At 41.7% G+C, this 18,570-nt stretch overlaps 1 protein-coding gene across 1 annotated transcript; it reads right to left on the reverse strand.

Annotated features, from left to right (window-relative positions):
• Nucleotides 1-5,557: 5,557 nt before the first annotated feature.
• LOC138848014 (tetratricopeptide repeat protein 13) lies at nucleotides 5,558-18,148 on the reverse strand (the record flags this gene model as incomplete). Its single annotated transcript, XM_070067683.1, is given in 7 exon segments — nucleotides 5,558-5,637; nucleotides 5,772-5,850; nucleotides 9,448-9,527; nucleotides 10,598-10,733; nucleotides 12,876-12,985; nucleotides 17,162-17,246; nucleotides 18,065-18,148. Coding segments are annotated over 7 exon segments (654 nt in total), but the record flags the coding sequence as incomplete, so codon positions are not given.
• Between the last annotated feature and the right edge of the window lie 422 nt (nucleotides 18,149-18,570).

An 18,570-nucleotide genomic window follows, 5' to 3' on the forward strand; every position in this document is an offset into this window, starting at 1 on the left:
AAATAAAAATAAAAACCAACATCCTTGATGAACATAGATGTAAAAATTCTTAAAAATATTAGCAAACTCAATTGAACACTATATCAGAAAGATCATACGTTACAATCAAGTGAGATTTATTCCAGGGATGCAAGGATTGTTCAACATTCACAACTCAATAAATGTAATAAATCACATTGACAGAATGAAGAACAAAAACCACATGTACATCTGAATGGATACAGAAAAAGCATTTGATAAACTCCAATATGCATTTATGAAAGCATTTCCCTTCAGATCTAGAATAAGACAAGGATGTCTACTTTTACCACTTTTACTCAAAATAGTATTGGGATTATTAACAAGAGCAATTGGGGGGGGGGGGGGGAGAGCAGCAAAACTGGAAAGGAGGATGCCAAAATATTCATGTTTACATTTGACATGATTTCTCACATGGAAAAAACTAAGCACTCTACCAACAAGTTGTTGGATCCAATAAACCAATTTAGTAAAGTCACAGGACACAAAATCAACATACAAAAAAAGTAGTATTTTTATGGGGCCAGCCCCATGGTGCACTAGGTTAATCCTCTGCCTGTGGCACCGGTATCCCATATGGGTACCGGTTCTAGTCCTGGTTGCTTCTTTTCCAGTCCAGCTCTCTGCTGTGGCCTGGGAATGCAATAAAAGATGGCCCAAGTGCTTGGGCCCCTGCACCTGCATGGGAGACCAGGAAGAAGCACCTGGCTCCCGCCTTTGGATCGGTGCAGCTCCGGCTGTTGTGGCCATTTAGAGAGTGAACCAATGGAAGGAAGACCTTTCTCTCTGTCTCTCTCTCTCTGTCTGTAACTTTACCTGTCAAATAAATAAATAAAAATCTTTAAAAAGTAGCATTTTATATACAATAATGGCTTCACCAAAAGAGAAATCAAGAAAGAAATCTCATTCAAAATAGCTTTGAAAAAAAAATTTAGTAATAAACTTAACCACAGAAATGAAAGATCTCTACAAAGAAAATTATAAAACACTGATGAAAGAAATCAGGAACACCACAAAAAATGGGACTATATTCCTTGTTCATAGATTGGAAGAACTAATATTAGTAAAATGTTCATATTATCTAAAGCAATCTACAGATTCAATGCAAGGACCATCAAAATACTAATGACATTCTTTACAGAATTAGAGCAATTTTAAAATTCATACAGAACCACAAAAGACTCTGAGCAGCCAAAGAAATCCTGAGCCTTTACCCCAAAAATCCAAAAAGCATGGTATTGAAATAAAAACTGACAAACAGATCAATGGAACAGAATAAAAAACCTAGAAATTAATCCATGTGCACAGAACCAACTGATTTTTTTTAAAGATTTATTTATTTATTTGAAAGGCAGTTAGAGACAGAGAGAGAGGTCTTCCATCTGCTGGTTCACTCCCGAAAGGGCTGCAATGGCCAGGGCTGGGCCAGGCCAAAGCCAGGAACCTGGAGCTACATCTTGGTCTCCTAATTGGGTGCAGAAGCCCAAGGACTTGGGCTATCTTCTACTGCTTTTCCCAGGCATATTAGCAGGGAGGTGGATCAGAAGCGGAGCAGCTGGGACTCAAATTGGCATCCATATAGGATGCCGGTGTTGTAGTCAGAGGCTTAACCTGTTACACCACGACACCAGCCCTGAGCCAGCTGATTTTTGATAAAGGTGCCCAAGAACACACACTGGAGAGAGGACAGTCTTTTCAATAAAAAGTGCTAGCAAGACTGGACATACATATGTAGAAGAATGATATTAGATCCCTATCTCTCACCATAATAAAAATCTACTCAAGATGGATCAAAGATCTAAATGTAAGACTAGAAACTATGAAACTGCTAGAAGAAAATGTAGGGACAACCTTTAAGACATTGGTGTATGGAGCTGGTGCTGTGATGCAGCAGGTTAACGCCCTGGCCTGCAGCACCGGCATCCTATATGGATACCGGTTCAAGTTCCAGCCTCTCCTCTTCTGATCCAGCTCTCTGCTATGGCCTGGGAAAGTCCCTGGGCCCCTGCACCCACGTAGGAGACCCAGAAGAAGCTCCTGGCTCCTGGCTTCGGATCAGCACAGTGCCAGTGTTGCAGTCATCTGGGGAGTGAACCAGCGGATGGAAGACCTCTCTCTGTCTCTACCTCTACCTCTCTCTGTAACTCTTTCAAATAAAATAAAATAAAATAAATCTTTAAAAGAAAATTGGTGTAGATGATGACTGACTTCTTGGTTAAGATCCCAAAGGCACAGGTAACAAAAGCAAAACTAGACAAATGTGATTATATAAAACTCAGAAGCTTCTGCAGAGCAAAAGGAACAATCAAATCATTGTTTCTTCCACTCAACAGAATGGAAGAAAATATTTGCAAGCTAGTTATGTGGCAAAAGTTCAATATCCAGAATATATCACAAACTCAAAAACTCAATAATAAAAACCAACTAAGCCAGTTAAGAAATAGGCAAAGGTTCAAAATCATTATTTAAAAAACCAAAAATTTTAAAAAAGCTTTAACCAAAAAAATAAAAATATCATATGGTAGTCCATAAATATGTATAATTGCTGCTAGTAAATGGAAAAGAAAATAATTTTTTAAAAGATTTATTGGCCGGCACCGCGGCTCAATAGGCTAATCCTCCGCCTTGTGGCACCGGCACACCGGGTTCTAGTCCCGGTCTGGGCAACGGATCCTTTCCCAGTTGCCCCTCTTCCAGTCCAGCTCTCTGCTGTGGCCTGGGAGTGCAGTGGAGGATGGCCCAAGTGCTTGGGCCCTGCACCCTATGGGAGACCAGGAGAAGCACCTGGCTTCTGGCTTCGGATCAGCGCGGTGCGCTGGCTGCAGCGCACTGGCCACAGCGGCCATTGGAGGGTGGAGGGTGAACCAATGGTAAAGGAAGACCTTTCTGTCTCTGTCTCTCTCTCTCTCACCGTCCACTCTGCCTGTCAAAAATAAATTTTTATTTATTTATTTATTTTAACGTCAGAGTTACACAGAGAGAGAAGGGAGGCAGAGAGAGAGAGGTCTTCCATCCACTGGCTCACTCCCCAGTTGGCCACATAATTTTTTTAAAAAAAATTATATGATTGAAACAAAAGAAATAAGCAAAGGACCCAATAGAAGCTCTCAGAAGGAATACAAATGGCCAACCAATACATGGAAAAATGCTGAATATTATTAACTATGCAAAACTAGAATGAGGTTTTATCTCATCCCCCATTAGAATGCTTGTTATCAAAAGTTGGGGCCTGGTGCTGTGGTGTATCGGGTAAAACCACTGCCTGCAGTGCTGGCATCCCATATGGGCGCTAGTTCAAGACCCAGTGCTCTTCTTCCTATCCAGCTCTCTGCTCTGGCCTGGGAAAGCAGTGGAGGATGGCTCAAGTCCTTGGGCCCCTGCACCCACATGGGAGACCCAGAAGAAGCTCTTGGTTCCTGGATTCGGATTGGCACAGCTCCAGCAGTTGCGGCCAATTGGGGAGTGAACCAGCGGATAGAAGACCTACCTCTCTCTCTCTCTCTCATTTTGCCTCTCCTCTCTCTTTGTAACTGTGACTTTCAAATAAATAAATAAATGAATCTTAAAAAAAAAAAAAAAAAAAGGCTGGCACCATGGCTCACTTGGCTATTTCTCCGCCTGTGGCGCTGGCACCCCAGGTTCTAGTCCTGGTTGGGGCGCCGGATTCTGTTTGCTTGCTCCTCTTAGTCCAGCTCTCTGCTGTGGCCCAGGAAGGCAGTGGAAAATGGCCCAAGTGCTTGGGCCCTGCACCTGCATGGGAGACCAGGAAGAAGCACCTGGCTCCTGGCTTCGGATTGGTGCAGCACGCCGGCCATGGAGGCCATTTGAGGGGTGAACCAATGGGAAAAGGAAGACCTTTCTCTCAGTGTCTCTCTCTCTCTCTCATTGTCTAACTCTGCCTGTCCAAAAAAAAAAAAAAAAAAAAAAAAAAAAGTAAGCACTGCTGATGAGGATATGAAGAAAGAGAAACTCCTCCCTGGTTAGTCAAGTATGTTAATTCAGAATTAGTTTAATGCCTTAATTAAACTAATTAATAGTTTTGGACACTTAAAAGAGTCCTGAATTTGTACATAAAGGCTTAATTTTGAGTTTTTCTTGTTAGGGTTAAGGGTATCTTCCTACCCATCTTTCAACAGCTGTAGGGCAGACACATTAAAGCAGCTGTTTGTCATAATAAATATAATAAAACTGCAAAAAAAAGGGGGGGGGACTCTTACACATTGTTGGTGTAAATGCAAATTAGCACAGCTACTACCGAGAACAGTATGAAGATTTCTTTAAAAAACTAGAAATGGAACTGCCATATGACCCAGCAATCCTACTACTGGGTATGAACCCCAAAGACATGAAGTTACCATACCAAGGAGATACCTGTCTCACCATGTGTATAGCAGCACTGTTTACAACAGCCAAAATATGGAATCAATCAAGGTGACCGATGGTGATTGCCCATCAGATGAATGGGTAAAAGGTGGTATATGTACATAATGGGACATTACTCAGCCATTCAAAAGAATGAAATCTTGTCATTTGCAGCAAAATGGACTGAACTGGAGGACATCACTTTAAGCGAAATAAGCTAGACATAGAAAGACAAACACTGCATGTTTTCCCTCATAATGTAGGAGCTAAAAAAAACCTCTCTCAATCTGAACACAGAATAGTGATGGAAGAAGGGGTAAGAGGATAGAGGGAATTTGGATAATGGGTATCAAGACAGAGTCAGACCCAAGAAAGAAGTTCCTCATGTTATCATCATAGTGGGAAGCCTGCAGTCCACAATAACCTGGAATATATTATGAGAACAGAAGAAAGAAGCTGCAAGTCTCCAATCATAAAGTAATTTAAAGGGGAAATGCTGACTACCCTGTTTTGATCAGTATACACTGTATACATGCATAGAAATGTCATACTGCAGCCCATAAATAAGTACACTTATGGTTAACAAACTTTTTTTTAAAGAATAGGTAAGGTCAAATAGCAGACTTGCTTATTCTTTGTTAACTACAAAAGCCTCTGTGAATTTAACTTCACACTCCACTCTCCAGGGCTTCAGGAAAGATCAGAGTCTGCTGGACTCCTTGCTGGCAGTGACCGGCACGGGTAATTTCTGGCTAAACATTCCCTGCCTAACTTACAATGAAGAGTCACATTCTAAACCAGGTGCAGTGAAAATGCACCAGAATGGGCCAAGTACTACCACTCTGAGTACCAGTTCAAACTCATGCCTAAATACGGAGTCTGGGATAAAGTGTAAATAGGCCAAGGGAAAAGAATAGTTGTTTATGTAAATATTTGTAACTATTCTTTCAAAAACCATTTTATTTTTTATTCATCATTCAGTTTTATTCATATGCTCACTCTTAAAGGGTCATATATAACACACCATTTTAACCTCCTAACAGATTAAATACATTGAATCAAATACCAACTAGAAAATGAGTATAACCACACACTTTCCTATAGCTCCAAGGTAACAGGCAGCCCCTTTTCCCTCTGCAGTTGTCCTGTCCTTTTGTCCATCCCACCAAGTATTTACCTTTTCAAGTTCATCCAGCTTTTGGCTATTTTACTAAAGGCCTCTGAACCAGGGGCTGTCATAGCTTCAAAATCGACTAACTGAAAAAGAAAGAAATTTGGGATTGCGATTAAACACACAGAAGAAAGGCTTAGTTTGAGATCTGTTTAACTCACATACCTTAAAATAAAAACCTAATATGACCAAGTCTTTCCCCCCTCCAGCTCCCGCATACCTTCCCTTTGGGAATTTTCCCTGCTACTTCTTTTCCACTGGCCATCAGTGCTCCCACGATGACTGAATAAGCAATTACACTATTTAAATAAAAAACAAGTATCAGTTGGCCTAGTGCTATAAATATTTGTCACGTTAAATCTCACCATGAAGTTTCCCATCATAAAAGACTTAAGAATTCTTTGATATTAAACATTAAATATTTAATTAAACATAAGAATGCATTTATTTAAAAATATTATGAATGTGCTATTAAAATATTTACTAATTCATTATTTTAAGGGTAAATATCACCAAGGACATTTTTATTAGGAATTTTCTACTTGCTTTTTTCCATTCTTGTGAGATAGTCATTTTTAAAATGTGACTGTTTATACATTAACAATTTCATGAGGCTTGGCTTTCAAATGGATATATATAATAAACTTCATAAATTCAATTATATCAATCTTATTTCTTATGCACAGAAAATATTGTCCCCCAAAAGAAAAAACAAGCAGGACATATTGTCAGCACGTAGTTAACAGGCTGGCATATTTCAACTCCGGGGAAATGTGTGTAAATCACGACGTGGCTGATGGAGGCTGAGACATACACAGGGTGCCTCTGCCTGCTGTCCTGGGCCCTCCTGGGCAGCGGGTGTACAGGCCTGGGGTGGGAGGTGTTTGGAAGAGAGCACGCTCTGGGCCTGGCAAGAGGAGAGATGGTTGGCTGGTTCAGGGTGAGGGGGCAAAGGCAAGGGGGACCTTGCATGGGAACTATGGTGTTCTGCTTTTCTCAAAACCACTGTAACTGGGGCTGGTGCTGTGGCATAGTGGGTAAAGCCACTGCCTGCAGTCCCGGCATCCCATATGGGTGCCAGTTCTAGTCCCAGCTGCTCCACTTCTGATCCAGCTCTCTACTATGACCTGGTAAAGCAGTAGAAGATGGCCCAAGTGCTTAGGCCCCTGCACCCCCGTGGGAGACACAGAAGCTCCTGGCTCCTGGCTTCAGACAGGCCCAGCTCCAGCCGTTGTGGCCATTTGGGGAGTGAAACAGTGGATGAAAGATCTGTCTCTCTGCCTGTACCTCTCTGTAACTCTTTCAAATAAATAAATAAATATTAAAAAAAAAAAAAAAACCACCATAACTGAGGGATTAGCTTTTGAGAGGGAGTTGTCTGACTGGGAGATAGGACAACATGAACACCTTCAGAGCAAGCTCCTGGTGCTAGAAGCAGACACAGAGAAAGTGAGGCAGTTGCCAGGACTGTTGACCAGGGACCTCACAGAGGCGATGGACACATGCACTGTATCTTTGAAAGTCTGGGGTGGGGGCCGGCGCCATGGCTCACTTGGTTAATCCTCTGCCTGCTGCGCCAGCATCCCATATGGTTCTAGTCCCAGTTGCTCCTCTTCCAGTCTAGCTCTCTGCTGTGGCCTGGGAAGGCAGTGGAGGATGGCCCAAGTGCTTGGGCCCTGCACCCGCATGGGAGACCAGGAGGAAGCACCTGGCTCCTAGCTTTGGATCAGTGCAATGCCAGGTGTAGCGGCCATTTGGGGAGTGAACCAACGGAAGGAAGACCTTTCTCTCTGTCTCTCTTTCTCACTGTCTATAACTCTACCTGTCAAATTAAATTAATTAATTAATTAAAAAAAGAAAGTCTAGGGTGGGGATAAAGGAGGCAGAGGAAGAGGCTGGAAGGTGTGGTGCAGAGCCAGTGAGAGGACCCAGCAGAGGGCCACAGAAGAAAACAAAGGGCAAGGGGAGAAGTGGAGGCAAATCCAGGCAGAGCAGGGACCAGCTCTGGGCACTGTGCTCCATGTGCCTGGGCTCCCAGTTGCACTCACTGGCTTTGGAGAGCTGCTAACGACCTGTGGGGCTCAGAGAGCAGTAGCCACGTCTGGATGCAGGGAGAGGAGTTAGAAACATCCTGGCAGGAGATGACAAGGTCTGAACTACAGGGATAGGGGTGAGCATAAGGACAAGAAGCAGACGTGTCAAGGGGCTAAATGAACAGGCTTTAGTCCAAACACTTGACTGAGGTGGCACTTCCTTCAATGCCACATGGGAACCAATGGAGATAACTGAAGACAAAGACATGCACTAGGCATTTGGCGAGAGTCCACAGAAAGTTCTGATAAAAGGTGGTATGCACAGGTCTTACATCATGTATTTCTTCAGTAGACTAACACCTGCTATGCTGATAATATAATATTTATGGTTTTATTTTGCTTCAATGCTTTTTTAAAATTAAAAAAAAATTTTTTTTTGACAGGCAGAGTTAGACAGTGAGAGAGAGAAAGAGACAGAAAGGTCTTCCTTCCATTGGTTCACCCCCGAAATGGCTGCTACAGCTGGCGCGCTGCACCAACCTGAAGCCAGGAGCCAGGTGCTTCCCCCTGGTCTCCCATGAAGGTGCAGGGCCCAAGCACTTGGGCCATCCTCTACTGCCCTCCCAGGCCACAGCAGAGAGCTGGACTGGAAGAGGGGCAACCGGGACAGAATCCTGCGTCCCAACCGGAACTAGAACCCGGGGTGTCGGCACCGCAGGCGGAGGATTAGCCTAGTGAGCTGCAGCGCTGGCCACTTCAATGCTTTTTAAACACTGAAACAACATTTTCTACCACATTCAGGGGTAGCATTTTTTTAATGTAAAGACAATCAAGTATTTACTTTTAGCAAAAACATCTTAAATTCAAGTATTTGTGAGGGACGGCAATATGCCATTTACACAGTACCAGGGAAAAAAGAATGAAGAGAAACTCCACACACACACGTATTCCTTGTAATCATGGCATCTAAAAACACACCTTGATGCACTCATGCAAGTAGCAGCAACTTATTTGGAATAATAAAAACAGTAAGGAATGACAGGTGACCCAAAGTATACAGCATTAAGGTTAAAGGTCAACCAATGGCTCATAAGGGACTGGCATCAAACATGACAGTACACAGAAACAATGTGTGGCACAACAGTAGGGCTCCAATGAGCTTTCATTGAATGAATGGTTCCCTAACTTTCTTTTCTTTCTTTCTTTTTTTTTTTTTTTTTTTTTTTTTTGACAGGCAGAGTTAGACAGAGAGAGAGGTCTTCCTTCTGTTGGTTCACCCTCCAAATGGCCACTACAGCAGGCTCGCTGTGCTGATTCGAAGCCAGGAGCCAGGTACTTACTCCTGGTCTCCCATGCGGGTGCAGGGCCCAAGCACTTGGGCCATCCTCCACTGCACTCCCAGGCCACAGCAGAGAGCTGGACTGGAAGAGGAGCAACCGGGACAGAATCCGGCGCCCCAACCGGGACTAGAACCTGGTGTGCCGGCGCTGCAGGCAGAGGGTTAGCTTAGTGAGCCACGGCACTGGCCAGAATGGTTCCCTAACTTTTACAATCCTTTTGACAATGTGATTGTAGATCCAGGAAGTAATTTCTTTTTAAATTTTATTTAAGGAATATAAACTTCATGCATTTTATGTATACAAATTTAGGAACATAGTGATTCTTCCCACCCTACCTCACTCCTACCCATACTCCCACCCTTACCCCCCCCCCCATTCCCATTCTTATTTTTCAGGAAGTAATTTTTATGTGGATTCTCTTTACCATTTCTTCGTATACTTTTGTATTTCCATAATAAGAAGTAAGAGCAAATAAGAAGAAAATGCTTTTAGATTTTATAAATGTTTATAGGATATTACTTACCTGGATCCCCGAGATAATGGCATTAAATTATAAAAGTAATAAACTAAGGATAAGATTAAGTTGCAGACAGCATCAGCCTCCTAGGGAAAAAAAAAGACACAGGCTCATGAACTTAAATACTAGATTACAAACTGATTTTTCATTGGGGACAAGACATATAAGAATCATTGGCATCAGGAAAAGGAATGTTTCACTCTTCTGTAAGAACCACTTTTCACATTCTTGAATAGTCTGTACCCTTTTGTATCATTCCTTCTAATGAAAGGATATTATACCAGAACAGTTTAATTTAGAGCAATGTCTTCCCGGCTGTTTCTTAAACTGCAACCTTATGATAAACATAAAAATCCTTTAATCAATATTTTTGAAATGTCAAAATAAGTTACAATTTAAAAATCTAAAAGCACTTATCAATACCTAATATACTCTCCCAAACAACATTTTTCCCTACTCCAAAAGATGTTGATAAGCTCTCCTCACTTCACCCTGAGATGTATGTGATAAATATACTTACTTAAGTATATAGTTAAGTGTTTAATTATGTGAAAGAACTGACTAAGTGTAAGAGAAATAAAGTGACTTCTTGTGAGCCAGAGGTACCTATTGTAGAACATGGTGCCAGGCAGAAAGTGCCTACCACAGAGACAAGCCAGAGCCTACCAAGGAGCCCACTTCAGTCCTGGCAGGCCACCAACAGAACCGACCACAGACCAGGAAAAGGCCATTCAAGTGCAAAAGAGACACAACTTCAGCCAATCAAAATGCATCATCTAGTTTAAACTGAGAAGCTCAGTGCAAATATATAGTTAGAAGCAATAATCACAATGAAGGGAAGAAAATGGGAGGAAAAGGTGAAGCACAGATCGTTTTTATTACAGACTAACCTTTGCATTTAAATCTTGTCAAAGCCCAAACGTACGGTAACGTAGCACAGTAATGGTGGTTATAAATTACAAATGTATCCTCCTCCCCCTTTACTATAAGTTACTAAATATGGGAGTTTTTGGCCTATAAGAATATTAGAAAAGAAATATTTCAATTGGGTTTCAAGCATAACATGAGCAATCTCAATGAAAGGGCAAAGTTTTGCAAGCATTTACAAGAGAATCATAGCAGGTTGGAAACAATTTTGAAACAGTGAGAAACCCACCCCAAATTCTGATGAAAGAATCAATACTTTTCCTTTTGCTGTGAGATCTTTATAAAGTGCATCTATTTCAGCATGATATAATTGTGTCCTTTCTTCTGTGGTTTGAGTTTCCACAGAAAATAGTATATTACCAACTCTGAAAATACAAAACAAAAAAAATGTCAAAGGCATGTATTATACAGTTCAAACAGCCAAACACAGAACATTGAAAAAAATCAAATAGCATGCTGACTGGCACTAAATGTACCCTACCTTCCTAATTAGAGGCAGGCAAAGTATATTTCATAACAACACATTTTTCCAATAAAATGTGATGCTTTCCTCACATTTGAGTAGTGACTCATCCGTTCAGTGAGTCTACCCATATGTACTCATTATAGGAGCTTAAACTACAGATGAGGAAATAACTGCACATGGTAAAGACTGCATTTGAACACCCAGTAAATATTTTTGCAGTCAGTCACTCCATTTATGATTGAAGAGCAGGAGCAAGAACTGTGTGTAGGAAGAAAGCTCAGGGTTTTAAAGCTGTTTTTAAGCTTTGTGCTGCGTGTTCAGCTCCATTAGAAAAATGTTGTTCTTAGTTCTTAGATCCTACACAGAGAAGCATAGCTGATGCCTCTGTTGAGTACGGGGGAGAGGAGGGAGGCCACACAGTATTACAAGACCACACTGAGGGCCATATATCACAGCTCCTCAGAGGTGCAAAAGGGGAGAGGTGAGGTCTCAATTGGAAGACATGGAGATAACAGATATTGGTGAAGTGGATAGGAGCTCAGAGAACAAGAAGTCCAGCTAGACAAGCAGACCAGGTTCCCACAGGCAGCCGATCCAGGTAACCTGGGCCTGTTGGCGGCCATGCTATGGGAGGCCTTGCATGACTGGCAAGGGAGCTGGTTTTAGTAGCAACAGGCAATGGCAGGGTGTGGGGAGGGAAAGAATCTTTTGCTTGGGGAAGGCCTAGTGGAGTGAGCTTTAGGAACACTGGTAAAGCAGGTGATGGAAGTCAGGACACAGGCACAAGTCCACCCACGGAGGTAGGACCAGCGGGGCTGGGAAGTCCAGAGCCAGGGTGGCTTGTGGGAGGGGTGGAATAGGTAGTTGGAGAAAGATGTTGTGTTTCAGGGGGAAAAAAAATCCATGCACTCTTTTAATTAGGAATCCCCCTCTGCCAGGGAACTTGGTCTGAGAATACATATCAATTTGATCTGAGGATCAGTGTAAAGGCAGGCAAACAATTTTTACAGTAAATAGCACATCCTGCGATTCCTTTTGAGACAAAATAGGCTTTACCGGAGAATACTTTGATGAGTGGCTCCTGGCAGTGTGCGAGTAAGAGCGTGTGAGAAAGCCATAGTCCACAGGACAGAGGAGCTGGGCAACGAAGTCATCACTAACCCTGCCGCTGAACTGGCAGAAGCCAAGAGGGTGGCTTTGGGCTTCTGCAGGCTTGCAATTGAGCAAAGGTGTCTGCACATGTGCCCACACGCAGGCATGTTTCAAGGCAACTCCACCCCAGATTCAAGAGGTATAGAAACTCTTAGATGAAGTTTAAGTTTGAGATGTAATTAAAACTACAGTTAATTAAAACATTTACTGCAATACTATTCATAAAGTGAAAAAATGGCACATAAGTGGTCAGTAACAAAGTCAGTAGGAGAAATTTTATAATGTCCATATAATGGAATACCATGTGGTCATTAAAAATGCTTCTAAGAATATGAGAAAATGATCTTAATGTAAGAGTAGAAAAGACGCATGTTACCAAACAGCATGTCTTACAATCTCAGTTTTTAAAGAAAATAGCTTGGTTTGTTTGTTGTGTTGTGTTAATTTTGCCCCTCTGTGGTATTCTACATTTTGTACAATAGACTATGCCACTCTTGTAATAAATAAAATCTATTAATATTTTTAATTAAAAAATTTTAAATTAAAATCTATTTTAAAAAAAAATCTTCCAACAGTTTTAAATCTGCCAACTTCATTTTATCATTTTCTGAATAATAGCCTTCCCCCTACAGAGAACTTCAAGAACCCAGAAGAAAGCTTCCTACAGACTACATCAGACATTATACTTAGTATCCGGAAAGTTGGGTTTAGGACCGTTAGAAAGTGTATCTGCTGGTTGAATACTCCAGATGTCACATTTAAGAACTAACCAGCTGTCAGTGCACCCTGGGCCTCGACACTCCTCAGTTCAGGACTCTTGCAACAGAAGCAGATGCTGTCTTCCTGAGTCTCCTCTCTGCTTTTACACCCACACCCAAGACATACGTACTTGTCTCCCGTAATAGTAATCGTGAATCCATCATATTCCTTCCCTTGGTCTTTGAGGCTGGGAACTTTTGTGTTCACGGTGAACCCGTCCTTCGTTTTGGTATTAAACTGCTTTCAGGGAGAAAGAAAAGTCACGTTACTTGCGCGGCACTAATCCACTGTGCGCCTCCACAGCAGCTCTGAAATGCTGGCTGGCTGACTGAAGTGTCCTTAAGAAGGGACACAGAAGTCACCCGAGGCAGGAGAACGTGTATTCTCCGCCCGGTAGTCAGTGACCAAGGCCACCTCTGCCTGTCCTCCTCTGCCTGTGACTCCTACCAAACACCAGCAGAGAGCCTCAGCAAAAAAATGCTCAAAGACTCACAGTCAACAAGAAGCACCACTCGCTTCTAAGAGCGCCTGGATTTTTCTCATGCCCATCTTAGAGGGCAGCAACTTTGACTGCTAGCAGGATGCTGCAACCAACAGTCTATGAACTCAAAAATTAATTTACATTCACGTTGGCGTACCTTCAACAGTACTGGATTTTCCTGAGATGATTACATGTGTTAGAATTACATTTATCAGTTGGAGAATTTTATATTCTTCCTCCCTCCCTCTCTCTCTCTGCAACTCTGAAGACCACAGAAAAGTATGCTGTTGAAATCACTCATGGCCAAGAATATCACAGGTGATATGCATGGACAGTTTCAGGCATTAGCTTTCTGCTTATAACATTTGTGAAAAACTGAAATGCCATGGAGTAGGTTTCATCATTACTCCAGAAAAATCTCATCCAATCTCAATTAGTTAATATTGCCAATTTTTTCTCTAGGATGATTGGATGGATGTGAAGTAAGAGAACCAACAATAAAAGGAGGTGGGGCCAGCTTAGTGGGTAAAGCCGCCGCCTGCAGTGCTGGCATCCCATGTGGGCGCAAGTTCGAGTTCCAGCTGCTCCACTTCCTATCCAGCTCTCTGCTATGGCCTGGGAAAGCAGTGAAGGATGCCCCAGGTCCATGGGCCCCTGCGCCAGCATAGGAGACCTGGAAGAAGCTCCTGGTTTCAGATTGGCACAGCTCTGGCTGTTGCGGCCACCTGAGGAGTGAACCAGTGGATGGAAGACCTCTCTCTCTCTGCCTCTGTCTCTCTGTAACACTGCCTTTCAACTAAATAAATCTTAAAAAAAAAAAAAAAATAGAAAAAAGGATGTGCATAAGACAATGTTGAGGGAAGAAGTTGTCTACAAACAGAAGGCAAGCAGGTGTTCACTAAAGGCCCAGAGATGGACAGGGATGAAAGGAACACAGGTTGAACAGGGCAGGCCATTAGGGCTAATGGTGACAGGTGAAACCGGCAGGTAATTTTCATGCAGAAAACAACTTTCAGAAGCAGAAATGTGCAAGCATTAGTTCATGCCAATTCTCATTGAATCCGCACAGTGGCCTAGTAAGAGTAGGCAGGAGCTGGATCTAAGAGATCACAAATGAGTCTGGGAGGCAAGGTCCAGCCTGACCTGCTGAGCAGGGAAGCAGCAGGTGGGAACAGGAACACAGGCCCTAGACCTCCAGGTTACACAGTGGATGATAACCACACCTGGAGGGATGGAGATGTATTTTAAATTGGCTGTTCATCGACGCATATTGCACATTTCAGTGAAGCTGTCAACAGTATCACATTTCACCAAATACTTTGTTTTGTAGACGCCTATGTGTGTCTTGTAAAATGCCAATACAAGTACATCTATAATCCAGGCGTATGGCTAGATGTACAACACTGAAGTGGAAGGTCACTCCCACCACCAAGAACAGGCACCTTGCAGATGAGGCACCATCCTACACGCTAAGTGACAGTGTTCTTGTAGGTTTTCTTTTCTCAACTTTATTTATTTATTTATTTATTTGAGAAGTAGAAAGACACAGATAGCTCCCATCTGCTGGCTCACTTCCCAAATGCCTACAACAGCTGGGGCTAGGCCAAGGCTGAAGTCAGGGGCCTAGAACTCAATCCAGGTCTCCCATGTGGGTGGCAGGTGTCCAGTTACTTGAGCTATCACCACTGCCTCCCAGGGTCTGCATTAGCAGGGGGCTGGAATTAGGAGCCAGAGAAGGGAGTCAAACTTAGTTACTCCAATGAGGGATGAGGTGTCTTAGCCATTAGACTAAACACTTGGTTTCTTTTTAAATAAAGGTATGTATCAAATATCACAATCTCTCTAGGTTGATTTTGTGTTCTAATACCACAGTAAACATAAATGCCTAAAATATCCAAAGGAAAGCAGCTGGAAAACTCTGAGACACACCACCGTTTTCTATTATGGCATACACAGTGGTTCTTCTCTGGGGGCAATGGGGATTTATGGGAGACTTTTGTTGTCAACAGTGATGAATGGATTGGGGCCAAGATTGCCAATGTCTCACAGTACAGGAAACAGCCACACATTATATACAACATCGCAGTGTCCCACTGGGCTTTTACATAGGTGAAGAACCTGTTTATAATTTAATAATTACATGGTCCTAAAATGAGAATCTGTTTTATACTTATATACTAACTCTTTGTTACACAGTTTTCATACACCCTTAGTTTTCCAGGAATGTAAATATCGTAAGTTCAAGAAATAGCATAGTTAGAATTTTTCAGGTGTGTAGTTTGGAACTCAACTCTGGAACTTTACTAAGTGTGGTTTGCCATTTCAGAGAATCAAATCTCCAACAACAATGTAGCTCAACAAGCAATACGAAGACACAGGGCTGCACTTGTGATTGTCACATTCAGCCTGACTAATCACAGAGTAGCTGGGGGCTACTCCTTTAGTGCTTCTTGAGTAGGCATGGCTAAATGCTGACACACATTGAAGTATACACAATTTGAATATAAACTACTTAACTTTACCAACTCCACTGGGGCACTATGTTAACTTTTTGAGTAGGTGGAACATATGCTCTCTGATTTTCTCCTTAGTGCGGTAAAGTACTGAGTAAACAGGCATTCACAGATATTTACTGAGTGCTTCGAGTCTGAGAAAGTTGAGGGCCACTGTGTTAGCTCATCAAATCCTCACAACCACCCCTGCGGTAGAACCAGCCATCGGCCTGTTCCCTGTCCAGCATCCCCCTCTAACACTAACTAAATCTAGTTACAGGCTAAACCTGTGGTGTATTGTGAGCTGATTACCAACCTGATGCTCGGATGACTGACTTTTGGTTCTTTTAATAGTTGCCATTTCTCCTGAGATTCCCCAGGGAACTGACATTTAATAAATACAAACAGGCTAATTTTGAAGTTGATAATTTTGTATAGCCTACAAATGATGCTATAAAACACTCAAATTGCACTTGGCAGAAAAAAATGTTCCCTGCTCGTACTTCAAAGGGTAAATGAGTATTGTTTGGCAGGCAGTCAAGTCACCAGCAGATCCAGAATCCTTTTAGGCTTGGTTTACTCTTGGTTAGAGTGGTCTACTTAGAAACTTTCCCTAGTCTTTGCATGTCAACCTTCCTGTATAGTGCAACCCTACTCCTACTGTGTTTCTGTTCTGGTGTCTTAATCTAAATGCCCCAGGTGTTCTTAGGATCAGTCCACCATGGAGAGGACAGGATTACAGTGTCTCTCACTTCTGTAAGCCTGATGCCTCTGTTCGGCGTGTACTCCCACAGTAGCCACTCTCTGCCGAGCCTCTCAGTCTCTCACTGCAGGTGCACGACCCAGCTCTCAGCCAAGGATGACAAGGAATGCACATACTGACATGGGGGCGCTCCCACTCTGCACAGCCTGCTCCTTTTGTGTTCTCTGTTCTGCAAATGCCAGTCACTTCAGCAGATCACGGCACTCTGCTTGGGCACCACACACCTGTATGGTGGTCTAGCTCCAAGCAGAGATCTAAGGCAACAAATGGGGCTCACTTTGTTTTTCCTTTCTCTCAAGACTCACAATTTATAACTGTCGAATGTTTGAGAATAGTTACCTTGTATCTTGACCAGTTTTATGACTGTTATAGTGTAGAAAGGCAGTCAAATATCATTTACTCAACTGTGGCCAGAAGCAGTTAAGTTTTATGTATTTTCAGTTTTCTTCTGTTTTCTGTACAACTGTTTCCTAACAAATTATTTTTTCTACTTGAGTCTAATGCATATGTTCATTTATTTTAATTATTCAGAATGTATTCATATTAGCAATTTCAAGAGCATGCCTATGAATTTTAAAACACAGTATATAAACAAACATCCATTTAATAATTATTATTTAAGAGCACTATTGGGATTCCCCCCCTAAAAACACCTACTGTAATTTTGATGATAAATTTACCTTCATAATTGGAAGGAGGTCTTCTACTTTGTGTACCTTTTCCAGAGCTTCTCTAACTTCCAACAATCCTTTAGGATTATTTGCTCTTAAAGAGAGAAGGAGGGAGGGAGGGGGGAGGGGGGGAGAGAGAGAGAGAGAGAGAGAGAGAGGGATGGCAACTGAGATTAATGCAGAAATGTAATAATTATGCAAGTGTCTATAATTTAAATAAACTGTGAAGTATGAGTACCTCAACATTCAGAAATGGTGGGCTATAATAGAAGTTTCTAAATAATGAGGCAGTTTAATCCTAATGAGTTTTGATGTCCTGCAGATGAGAATTAAGGAAACAGCAGCCCATCCAGGGGGCAAAACAGAGAAAAGCAGAACTAAGGACAGCCAGTGTTTGTTTATACATGTACGCATGAGTATGGGTTTGGCCACAAAACTTCGATTATCCTATTCCAATATTGAAAGCTTTCTGCTTAAAGGAAAGTATCCTGCTAGGTTTTTAGATCAATTTTACATTTATCTGCTGGAGGTATTTAACCATTCAGAACTTTTCTCCCCAGAGTTCTGCTCACTGCTGCATCTATACCATTCTGATTTTCAAGGGAGGGAGAATGAGTATTAAAATGGAAATCCTTAACAAATAAATCAAAGAAATTTCCTTTTTTTAAAAGAAAGAGACTAGGAAAATTACAATATTGTATGTAAGGTTAAAAACACATCAATTAAGGTCCACAGAGTTTGTGAAGTGATTAAAAAGAAGAGACTATGAAAAACTTTGTGATTTTAAATACTATGTAAAAATGTGACAATTTAGTTGTCAGTGGGCTTAATTTCCAGTTTCAAAAATATAAAAAATGTAAAATACATGAAATAAGTCCATTATTTCTATGAAGGAGAAAACTGAAGACCTACCCATGATAAACAAGAATTCTATCTTTAATAAAATGAAGTATTTTCTCAAAATATTCCAGATATCTCATGTTAATCACCTGACCCCTGGAAGGCAAAGATAATAAAGTTAAAATTCTTTTTACAAAGCATTGTGTCTAAACAACATCTAATTTCAAGCTAATTTTAAAAAACAATTAGAGAACTATGAGAATGATACAGCCAAAAAAAAAAACAAAAAAAAACAAAAAAAAAAAAAAAAAAAAACAAAGTCTGGGAGAGAAATTCACCAGGCAAGGAACTGTCACAAGATCCACAACAGGAAGAAAATTCCCCCAAGTAGTTAAATGAAGTTCAGACTCTGATGTCATTGCTTCTACACTGTAAACATGATTTTCCTCACCTTTAAATGCCTTTTGTCAATTTCTTTTAAACTCTCCCCTACAACTTTATGTCCAGCCAATACACTGAGTCCCTCCCAGGACATCCCTCCCAGGTTCCCCACGAGCATAACTGTCAAGCAAGAATTT

The sequence above is a fragment of the Oryctolagus cuniculus genome, unplaced genomic scaffold (genome assembly GCF_964237555.1).
Source record: "Oryctolagus cuniculus unplaced genomic scaffold, mOryCun1.1 SCAFFOLD_315, whole genome shotgun sequence".
Classification (NCBI taxonomy): Eukaryota; Metazoa; Chordata; class Mammalia; order Lagomorpha; family Leporidae; genus Oryctolagus; species Oryctolagus cuniculus.